The 12502-nt window shown below is 33.1% G+C and overlaps 1 protein-coding gene across 2 annotated transcripts in view; it reads left to right on the plus strand.

Annotated features, from left to right (window-relative positions):
* The window catches only part of LOC116306713 (uncharacterized), a 36474-nt gene that overhangs the window by 7068 nt on the left and 16904 nt on the right, over positions 1–12502 (plus strand). For both annotated transcript variants that reach the window (XM_031716804.2, XM_031716805.2), the window contains exon 3: positions 11734–11868. In XM_031716804.2, the coding sequence (XP_031572664.2) occupies positions 11734–11868 (135 nt within the window). The remainder of the gene's footprint in view (positions 1–11733; positions 11869–12502) is intronic.

Below are 12502 nucleotides of genomic sequence, written 5' to 3' on the forward strand. Positions count from 1 at the left end.
GCTAAATAATTAATCCCTAAGATAATCGGCTTTAGAAGTATTCGTTTTTGGAATATAGAAATTCGTAGACTGCGCGGGAAAACCTTTCGTTCTGCCGAGGGTGATTTCTATCTATTCTAATTCATTGAACTTAATTTTTCTGTCCGATATTATGTAAGATAGTTACTCTATCCCCTTTTTGTTCTTTTTTCTTCTTCTATTCTGTTCCATTCCATTGTATTCTATTCAATTCTGTTCCATTCTATTTGATTATTTTTCTACTTGTATCCCATTCCATTCTATCCCATTTTATTTATGTACATTCTATCTTATCCTAGTATATTCTCTATTTTCATCCCGTTTTAAAAGCATGTTATACTACGGTCATAAGGCCATATTCATCGTATATATAGATATATAAAAACTATATATAGAGACCTAACCATCACGTGATTGTGCAAATACTCTATTACATAATTATATTGAAGACATATTTCTTGTTCAATAAAGTTACATGTATGATATATATCATTAGGAATAAATGTACAATACTTGTAGTAGTGAGCCAACAATCCATTAGTGTGTACATATATGCAGGAAATTGATATTAGGTGGATATTTTTGCGTAAACAAAAGAAGGGAAGTTCAAATCTTTTCGTATCGGCACGATATTCCTTTGTCATTGATGATTTTCATATAGCCGCCATTTTGTTTGATCCTCACGACCCACGAAAGATTTGCTGTTTGAATGAGACTCTAAAAGCCTGGTTTTGCAGTAATTTCTAGTGCAATTCAATAGAATGCAGCTCAATAGACTTTGAGTGACCACAAAACAATGGTTCAAAGTCTTGGTTGGTCTTGCTGTGTTCATAGATTTAAAGTATTGATTTCATCAAGTCCAACCATTGTTTTGTGTCCACGCAAACGAATTTGGAAGAGATCTATTCGAAGGAGAAAGTAATAAATTTTAAATTCTCATGAGCAAAATTCTATTGTTTTGTCTTCCAAATAATTGAAGTATATATACTTGGGATTGCATTATAAGGGGTAGTTACATAATCCAATATGGCGGCCACGCTACAATTACTCTACCCAAGCTCCCAATAATCATGAACGTGTGAAATGAAAGCCTTCTTGCCAGAACATCTGCCCAGACATATATTACATCAGTGAGAGCAAATATTTTTGAACCATTACCAGGAATAAGCTTTACTTCACTTCTTAAGTATACGTTAGATGAAAAGTCCAACGACAACAGAACGCCGAGAGAAAAATGTAATTTTTGATAATAATCTAATCCTTTTGATTTTCTACCAGCAAGTAAAAAATATTCGGAAAAAATAAGAATAACTTCGGCTTGAAATGGAGAAAAAAATGTTAATGGTGAATTCGAAGTCAATTTATTTCTTGGCATGACCAAATTTTACCTGAATATTCACTCTCCATTTGGCAAGGACCTTTATGATTGATTTTCCTGCCGCTCGCCAAAAGCATTTTTATTTGGCAGGTCGCAAACAGGTCGCTATTTTGACCTGTGTCGAGTTAATGAAATCGTAAAGAGAATTTTCGCCCACTCCTCATTTATTAAAGTGCACTATAACTTCTTAATATAAAGTCTAATACGCATTGAGATGTTTATTAGAGGGCCACTAGTTTATTAGTTATTTTCTAACTATTCCGTGCTACCCTCTTTAAATAAAGAGTTTATTATGGCAAGTTTTATTTGTCTGTATATATCATGTTTACATTGACCAGCGGACTAAGTCTAGGCTGGTTAAGTTCATCATTTTTTTTCAATCCTTTCTTCAGCTTATGCATATTCATAGAACTTCTTGACTATATTAACGTTCTGGCTTAAAATCCATTTCTGACATCGTTCTATAAGAAAGTTCACTTCCCTGTCTGTATTTGTAATTGTTCTTAGGTCTTTTCTTAGCTGTTCGTGATGTCCTGCGAGAAAGTCAAACACTATGTTAATCTGATTTACACTTGAGCTTTTGCACTCTTTTTTGATGCCTGCACGTAGTTCCGTGTATTTTTCTTGTTTTTCAACAGTTCTCTCCGCAATCTTACCAACTTAAATTATTATTATTATTATTATTATTATTTTATTCTTGACTTTTCAATTAATCATACAATCTGACCGGGTTTAAACCATAAACCTTAGGTATTCTAACTTCCCTAAAAGACTAAACAAATAAATAAATAAGATAAAATAACAATAATAAATAAATAAATAAATAAAAATAATTAAAAAATAATCAAAAATAAATAACAAAATAATAAAAAAACTACAATGATAAAGCTTTACGTAAAATATGGGCAATACTTAGCAAAACGATTTTTTGCATCATGGTAATATCTATCTTCCCTGGAATGTTCTTAACATTTGCCTCCATTCCTTTTCTTATTAGTCCTAGTGCACCTATTACTACTGGGATACACTCATAGGGCGCGTAAACGTAACCTATGGGTGTTCAAACTATTTGCGATTAGATATGCTCTACAATAAAATATTTACAAATTTAACAATTATTTACGATATACATCAGACCATTTATTATTATTATTATTATTATTATATTATTATTATTATTATCATTATTATTATTATTATTATTATAATTATAATTATTATTATTATAATTATTATTATTATAATTATTATATAACTCACTTTTGAGAACGCTTCTCTTCTCTATGTACCATGCTTAATGATAAATAAATCACAAACTTATAGTTCTTATCTTTCGGTTTCTATCATCAAAACGTTTTCCCACAACATGTCAGAAACACTAAACAATAATTGATAACTGAGCTCAAAAGTAAACTTAAATCGGGTTAGTTAAATTTATGAGTAGCAATAAAATGAGCTTAGGTTAATAATTCAAAGAAAAATGTAATAAACTCCGAAAACCACAAGTTTATTATCTAGAATCCAATCTTGGAAATTGTATAAGCTGTCCCTTGTTTCTAATTATTATATAGCAGCAGAGTGTTATCGATAGATACCCAAATGATTTAGAGTCTTATCTGGGTACCTTGAAAATAAAAGCCCTTTGTGTGGTCTATTGCTCTAAAGTTATCTTCATAAAAATTAGCAGTTAGTAGTTCAGTACCATTGGCTAGTTGCTTTTCGTTTTTTATTCAGTGTTTAAGATAAATAACAGCGATTAAGGATCTAAGATATGTTACGTCAATCATTCCAAGAATTAGCGCAAGCTTCCGGGACCACTAAAGTGGAATTATTTGCCATCTATAAACATTAATAATGCAATGTAAAAAGTACTATGTCAGAGCCGGATAATCCAACAGTACAGTTCCCTCATTTTTTGATAGAAAATGAATAAACTTTCCCAGCCTATGTATTTAAAGTCTGGATTAGTCGTATTCCAGTATTTTATATAAAGAGATTTCTATTAGGAATCTTTATAAGCCATCCTAATTTCAAAGCCACGTTGGTAAGGCAAGACATTGATGGCGTGCTTGCTGCTGTATTATAAGAGACCTCATTCATTGTTTGGTTTGTTTTTGATAACGTGAATGGAAATTGGTTTTTCATGGCCATCAATCAAAAGTCGACTTACTCGGTGATTCATTCACTTTTGATTGTCGCGAATAAAACTGGCAATAATCCCACTCCAAACCACTCCTCCAATAGCCGAATTCTAGAATTCTAGATGGAAGGACGAATAAAGAACGAGTTTAATCCATGGAACGAATTAAAGCTATCAGTTAACCGGCAATGCACTTTGCTTTGTGTCATTTGTGTTTTAATGCCTTAGGTTTAAGATTTCAAACTAATTTGCTCAAGCATGTCCCTCCCATTTTAAACACAATGATGTTATCATAACACTTTACAAGCAGGGAAATTTTGATTGGGAAACCAAATAGTTCACTTTCACTTTGCAAATCCTGTTTCAAATGTTATGGTCGGTCGTCATATAGTATTTAAGCGGCAAAGCCATATCTTAAATGCATTTTTGACTCTTAATTATTATTTATAATATTGGTTTTCTTAACAGATAAATAAATTACGAGATTCAACATCAGGTATTTACTCTGTTATTCTTGTCCTGAAAGTGCCACAGAATTGCATATAGAGTACTAGGCGTACATAATTTAAGTACCCTCCTTCACTCTTATTTATCATCAAGTAAAGAAAAATAAAATTGGTCGAACAACGTATTCAGAGCCGTTTAACAAGGACTGATGCAAAATCCAGGAGCAATGGTACATAGCCAGAATATGTGCATGTATGTGGGCTCATCTATAAAGTATGAGGGGTGTCAACGCTATAGATTTGGCACTTTTTACTTGTTGGCCATAAATAAATGAACAAATTGTCGTGTTAAGGGAGAGTCTCATCTCGCCACAGTGAGTAATAGCCATACAAAAATATCTTGAAGTTGAATGGCTAGTGGGCCGAGTCGGAACGAAGTAACGAGATACAAGTATCCAAGAGTGAGAGAGATTAAGAACAATTGAACAGCGAACAGAAAAATATATATAGATATATACTGAGCAATACAACAAAGAAGAACAGGTGCAAACGAGAGAGGAAAGTAACTCCAAAGTGAACAAAAATATTGGTTAACAATAGAAGTTAAAACAGAATTTTCACCACCATAACCGTCAAAACAAAGCTCTTAAGGCAAATTGGTCAGTGGCTTTGGTGTTTTTTTTTTTTTGGCTGGATTTCCATCTGTTTTGAGGACACAAAAATACCACACCATCTCAAAACATTACTACTTATGGTTAAATAATGTGGAGGTGTGTGGAGTGGACTGGAGTGAGATTACTGACCAACTACGGAAGGCTGATCAATCATTGATCATCCTCTGTAGGAGAAATGAAATATATTTGAAATAAATAAAAACAGTATGGATAGACTGTCTGGTGGACATATATAGCATTTTCATTCTTTTCTTAAGAAAAAAAATTTTTTTCATTCTTTTTTTTTTTTTTTTGCTTCTTGGTTTTCTTCTTCTTCTTCTTCCTTTTTTTTTTTTTTTTTTTTTTTTTTTTTGCATCTTATCCCTTTCCTTTCCTTTCCTTTCCTTTCCTTTCCTTTCCTTTTATGATTTTAGAGCATTTGTATAACTTTTTAGCGCAATGGAGCGCAGTTAAAAAATTTAAAGGACCTTGACGGGCCACGATACCAGAACACAAGTATTATAATGCATTGCTATAATTTTTTTTTTTTTGACAAGAATTCATAAAATCGATTATTCTTCTTTTTAAATGTAAAACTCCTTTCTCAATTTTACTGAGTTTGCGTTTTTCATTTTTGTGGCCTTCAAGGTTGGATGCGCACGCAATCTTGAGAAAACTGTCTATCTTTTTAATGATGTTTTTCCATCAAAAAGAAATCATTGCTGGGCTTTTGCTGGGCGGTAAAAAGCGAAAAAAAAAACTAAGCCATATTGACATCCATGCAAGATAAACTTCTGATTACTTCAAGATAAGAGCGATTCTCTATTCTATCGAGTAAAACCATGAGACTAAGTAAAACAAAAACAACACGTCAAGAAGAAAATGGGTTTTCAATCTTCACTTATCATTAGTGGAAATCGCTTCCATACTTTACGTACGGCGCCGTCTAAATGTCAACCATAAAAACACTTGAGTTAAAAAAATAATAATAATAATAAAACTATACCCTTAGGATGGGAAATGCTTCTCAGAAATTTAAAAATGTATTCAAATAAAATCTCTGACGTGAAAAATCTTAAACAGAATATTCATTCAGCGTGTACTTTGTATTTTCAGCTGTCGAAATATTCTTGCAGTCTGTTCAAAGATCGTCTTATATACCAGAAAATAAGATCAAAGTTTATAGATTTTATATTTTTCTTTAAACCCACTCATTTGCTGATGATAGTTTACGAGAAAAAATCGGTTGATTCTCATTTAAGACCAAAAAAATTGGTGTAGAAAATGTCGAGTTGGTTAACGTAATTCTATATCAAGGATCAAAGCCTGTGGCCTCATGAATTTGTTTCAATCTCTCTCTAGTTCGTGTAGCTTTAAATACCCTTACAAGTGGAGCGCTTATTGTGAAAGCCGGACAAAGACCGTACACTTCGACGTAATGGTTAAGGGCTTTGCCTTTAAACACTAATATTCACTGAACTACCTTTACTTTATGATCCGATATCAGTACAGCGATTGTAAGATAAACTTCTTATTCTGGGTTGACAAGGATAATAATCCTTTGTTTTATCATTAAATCAAAACACGGCTTAGCTATAGGGAAGCTTGATTTGAATAAGGAAAGGGGTTTTAAATGAAAAACAGGTATCAATTCATGACAATTTCGTCAAAAAAATCAGATTATAGACAAAATAAGACGCTCATCGAGATTTTACCGTGATTGTAAGAGACTGGCAACCTCATTTTTTGATTTGAAGAGAAAAAATAAAAAAGGAGAGTGCTTTATAAATGAAGGTGTATAAGAGGGTAGATCAGTGCTAGTGATAATAATTAAATCCAAGTCTAGATTAAATTGAATTAAGTGCTCCTCAAGAGATATGAGAAGCACCGCCTTTGGCTTGGATTAAAAAGTTAAAGATTTGAAGGAAGATGAGAAAAGTCATTCTGATAGCGTTATAACAATTGTGATTGACATAATATGTGTCCTCAAGCTAGAGACACCTATCTGCCAACTTGTCTTGGTTTTCTTTGTTATGAGTCCATGGTGGCGTAGACGAGAGATTTAACACCGAGATATAATAGATGGTAACAAAAAACTCTCTTCCTTTACAGCAACACTAATCCGGATCCAAGGCCTTTCACTACACACTTCTGTCAAAACAAAACATGACCGAGGGAAATAAAAAAGAGCACTTGTTTTTAACGTTTTTTTCCAGGAGAGAGAGAGAGAGAGAGAGAGAGAGAGAGAGAGAGAGAGAGAGAGAGAGAGAGAGAGAGAGAGAGAGAGAGAGAGAAAAGCACTTTAGAACGTGTTGTGGAATGGTCTACTAGTCGTTTGGCTCTGTTTCGCATTTCTCTTCAGAAGACTTGCAAACCTCAGCAATGGAAATGGAAATGAGAACTGATAAAAATAGCTAGTAGTTGAATAGGGAAAGAAAAGAATTGAAAAGAAAGAACTAAAATGAATGAAAAAATATGAAAAAGAAGGGAAAATAACAAATTAAAGAAAACAGGAAAGAAGAAAAATAGGAAAAGCAAGAAAAATCTAAGATAGGAAGATCAAAAACAAAGAGAGACCATTGCCCTTTTTTTTTCTTTCTTTTTTTTTTTATTTCTTTCTTTTTTTCTTTCTTTCTTTTTTTTTTTTTTTTGTCTCTCTTTGTTTTTGATCTTCCTATCTTAGATTTTTCTTGTTTTTCTGATTTTTTTCTGTCCTGTTTTCTTTAATTTATATATATATAGTATAAATCATTCGGTCTGCCTCCAGACGCATAGTTTACTTTCATTGATATAAAATAGTTTCATCACACTCTCGTTACCAAGAAACTATATGACAGACAATCAATCAGTTTGTCTTCGTTTGATACAATTTCAATCAGTGCAAACTAAATCCATAGATAGAGCTTTAGATTAACGTCATTCCAGTCAAAACCCCAACAAAGAAGTTGATCCCTGGAGACAAGTGAGCATGATACGTATCTTTGAGGCGATGGTGCTGTTCAGCGAGAGAATTGTATTGCACGCTACGAATTTTAACTAAAACAGTTCAGTAAATTAATAGAGTTGAGTATCAATAGAGCAGTTAGGTGGTGCAATTCCGTAAAACCATTTCTTTGTGAGAAAACGTTTTCAAAATGTTGTGCATGTCATGATGCACACCTCCCACAGTTTGACTAGAAACGTGCCCTGGAACATCGCTAATTGCACTTGTAAACTAAGGTTTTTACTGAGAGAAGTTTAAGCGTGGCTTGTAGATCACCCTGGTTTCCATGGATAGGGTAGTTTGAGCCCTCAAATTGAACTTAAAGCGGTGGACTGGCGGAAAGAGGGAAGAAACTGCGTGTGCAGCGTTAGTATAGTTTAGCAAAATGAGCGGCTGTGCGCATGACTGCTGCATTAGCTGTACTGTAACTAGTGTTAAGTAAGTATATGCTCACATGCACGCAGTGAGTACATGAAACATGAAATCTTTCATATTCCATATTTGCATATGAAATATGCGCGTTAGAATATTAAAGTTATTTTTATTTTATTTATTAATTAGCTTTTTCTATTGAATGTGCATCCCTGGGTTTGTGTTTATTAGTGTTTTTCTGCAGTTGCTGTTTTCTTTTTTTTTTTTTTTTTTTTTTGGCTTCCTTGTTGTTTTCTTTGCTTTTGTATGTATGGAGAAAGGTCATTCTCTTTTGCTTGCCCCTAACTTATAAAGATCTACATGCTGAAAATATAAACTCTTTCACTTGAACAATTCAACTCATCTATTTTCTAATTATCTTTAGTTTTTTCACATTTACTCAAATTTTATATTTTTCTTTCCAATTGATTTATTATTTTATTCCATAAATTGCAGAGACTCCAGTTAGCAATATTATTATCCTTGTTTGCTTGTTTTCTTTCTTATACTATGTTTGTTTATTCTCTTTTCGTTCGTTTGATCAGTACGTTTAGGAAGGAAGTTAGACAGTAAAATTAACAACTTTTGACTTCAACATCAGTGTTCGGCCAAAATTCCGTTGCCATTTTCATCATGGGTCTTCATTGTTTGATATTACATGCTATATATACAAATAGATATGTCCATATGCCAGCTTTTTTAGGAACATCAAGGGAAAAAACATCCTTTGTAACATTTTACAATCATATTAAACTGCTCTTAGAACGTATCCACTTAGATTGTGTTCATCTTTTAATTATATCATTTCTCCAATTGTTTACTGACAATAAAACCTATCATTTATGGAGCTGTCGAAAGCGGGATTGATTAGATTGGATGTGAAACCGCAATTACTTTATAAAATAGGTGCGGAAAAAGTTTGATGTTTTTAACCGATCACTTAAGCTTGTCTCTGACTTGAGTACAAAATCGCCTTTATTCAGCTGATATTTTTAGATATCTTTTATCGAAATTTTACGAGGTATAAAGTAATAAAGTAACACCTTTGATTTCAATCAAGAGGTTTTCTTGACATGCGTAGTAATCTTCTTTCAGATTTTAATCGATTCTTATTTGTTTGTTTGACAGCAAGAATGTCATACAATTGTGTTCTATTTTGTATTTTTGTTACATCGTTTCCTTACCTACGATGTAGAATAAAAAGCGTCCCACACGTTTTGTGCTAATCTACTAGCACAAAAAGCATTCCCCATTATAGTTACCAGCTTAGTTTGCGTGCTAAGCCTTCTATATTTTATATTATTGTGCATCTTATTTGCATTCTAGAAGCAGCTCTGATACTTGCTATAATAAACTACATAAAACTTCCCACGATTCGGGGAAACCACTCCTTTTCAGAGCGTATTGTATAAGTTTTTCATTGAGTAAATATCATTCATTCCTGATCAATCGAAAGAAAATCTTAAAAAACAATCCATTAAAAGATAAGTAACGTCAAAGTACTAAATCAAATTGAACCCCGATTAAGAAAACGCTTATATATATATATATTTAGAATTGAAAATAACAAATAGGATTTTTGATTGATGTGTTTTTCAATTATATTAACCCGTAGTATTTCTGATAGCTTATTTCGCTTTTCTATTTTTTCTCCTCCGGACATTTTCTATTTTCTTGTCATGCTTTTTAGATAAAGAAATCACAAAAGCCCACGCTTTTCATTTTGAAATTTCTCTTATCAACCACCTATTTTCTTTCTCCTCAAAGTTATAATCCTGCTCTCTCAGTTAATAGTTTATCATATAAAAATATCTTCCTCGAAGCTTCAAAGTATTGGGACAGTACGACTTTCTGAAATTAAAATCCTACATAACCTTGTCAACTCTGCTCTATTTTATTCGCGTTAACGATATATTGGTCGTTCGAGCTTTGAATTTGAGTACGTTTTCTATAAATTCCATTAACTATGACCTAATGGACTGCTGCAATGATAGGTTGTTACAGATAATAGTCCACTTTCATACTAAGATATTAATTCTTAACTTTTACATCGGATTTTTATAAGTCAACAACCACGCATGATGATATTTGTCGTGGAATTGGTTCACCAAATTAATGGTTGTTATACTTAAAAAAGCAATCTTTACCGCACTCGACAAGAAAAATTCTGGTTGATTTTGGAATTGAAAATATGAAGATCTACCATGTAATCTTCTTAAAACGATAGGCTTTTTTCAAGACATCTATATATTGCCATATTGCCGATGTTACTTAAAGTGGCTGCAAATGTGCCCCGCAATGTGGGCAAGTTTGAAAAATGACACGCCACCATTCACAGTGCTCCTTTAAATCCCTCTGCACACTACCGACCCAATTTCAAGCTATTTAGTTTACTCTTCTTTCATAACTTTCTCATTTCCCAGTCGCCAAGTTTAGGCGTTTCTTGTCAATGTTTGAAAATTAGGATACATTACTCCAAAGGAACTTAAACTAAAGACACTTAGGCACAAAAGCGTCACAGAGAAATCAAAACTCTTAAAATCCAAATTCGACGGAAATCTTGAAGAGAACTGCAGATAGCAGCTGTTCTTGGAACCTGCGCAAACACGGAGCTAAATTCACTCTTATAGGTGATTACAAATGATAATAATCTTTTAAAGTGGCCCAAGCACTTATGCTTATTACTTGGCGTTATTTCTCATTTATTCATCAAGGAGTGTGACAGTTAAAAGATTAAAGGATCAAGAGCATCTTCTGAAGTGACTGGTCGGAAACTCCCAAAATCAGATACTATCGAGCCCAGTAAAACCCTTTTACCACATTATAATAGGCTTATTAGGTTATCTATCAGACAACCGGCTGCCGGCTTTGATCGACTTATGACTTGGTTTGTAAGCTAACAAGATCAAATGGCCATTCTTGCAGTAAAAAACCTTTCAGACTTTAACGAAAGGGAAAATTAAATCTCATGATGTAAACTCATACGAAGTTAATTGATTTCCTGGTGCGTCTTTAAGGAACATAAAAACAAGTAAAATAAATACCTACTGCGCGACCTTGGGGAGTTCCCATGGAAATGCACGCACTAAGAGGGTCACGTGATCAATTCCCGTCATGTTGGATGGGGACTGTTGGAATCTTAAGAGACATCATGCGGCGATAGCTTTATTACTTCGGTATTTAAAAAGTTCTTAAGATGATTATTAGCTAAGTCTCTTAAAGTCACGTGAAGATTTTCCAAGAGTATTTGGAGGGATGTTGGAATTACTTTAGATAGCTCGCGGCGATAGTATTTTTGACTTAAAAGTTGAATGATTCAAATTTTAATAAGAAAAAACCTTCTAGGACTAAAACCTTTGACATCAATTTAAGTTATTATAAAGATTCTTTCGTGGTGATAGTCATAATCAAATAAAGAAATAAAGATTTCCTTCTAGAGTGCTTACACTAAATCTGTGAAGCATTACAAATTAAATCTATTTAGCACTTTATGAATACAAAATTACGCGATTCTGATTGAACAAGAGGAGTACAATTTAATCCATAATTGTACTCTGTAGAGTTCCAATTAAGTTGCTTAATTTTGTTTAGTGTATTATGAACAAAAAATCACACGATCTCCTTGTACAATGCGGAATTTATAGATACTCATGAATTTTTGAAAGTTTAGATGAGTTTTAATGCGTTTTTCTCACCTATTGCAGGCTCCCCATTCTATTGCTTACTGGACATTGTACCAATCAAGAATGAAAAGGGCAACGTGGTACTTTTCCTGGTATCTCACAAGGATGTCACCAAGAGGAAACTAAGTGGTGAAATAATACACGACGATGACCAAGGTGAGCACTATTGTTAATATAGTATTAATAATTACTATTATTGGTGAGCACCATTATTGGCAAACACTATTATTAGTGAACACTATTATTGGTGTGCACTATTATTAGTGAACACTATTATTGGTGTGCACTATTATTGGTGTGCACTATTGCTTGTGTGCACTATTTTTGGTGAACACTATTATTAGTGAACACTATTATTGGCGAACACTATTATTGGTGTGCACTATTATTAGTGAACACTATTATTGGTGTGCACTATTATTGGTGTGCACTATTGCTTGTGTGCACTATTATTGGTGAACACTATTTTTTAGTGTGCACTATTATTAGTGAACACTATTATTTGTGTGCACTATTATTGGTGAACACTATTATTGGTGTGAACTATTATTTGTGAACACTATTATTGGTGTGCACTATTATTGGTGTGCACTATTATTGGTGTGCACTTTTATTGTTGGACACTATTATTGGTGTGCACTTTTATTGTTGGACACTATTATTGGTGTGCACTTTTATTGTTGGACACTTATTGGTGTGCACTTTTATTGTTGGACACTATTATTGGTGTGCACTTTTATTGTTGGACACTGTTATTGGTGTGCACTTTTATTGTTGGACACTATTATTG

This window comes from Actinia tenebrosa, unplaced genomic scaffold, assembly GCF_029948245.1.
Source record: "Actinia tenebrosa isolate PJP-AT-01 unplaced genomic scaffold, QUT_ActTen_1.0 PGA_scaffold17__23_contigs__length_9995812, whole genome shotgun sequence".
NCBI classification, from domain to species: Eukaryota; Metazoa; Cnidaria; class Anthozoa; order Actiniaria; family Actiniidae; genus Actinia; species Actinia tenebrosa.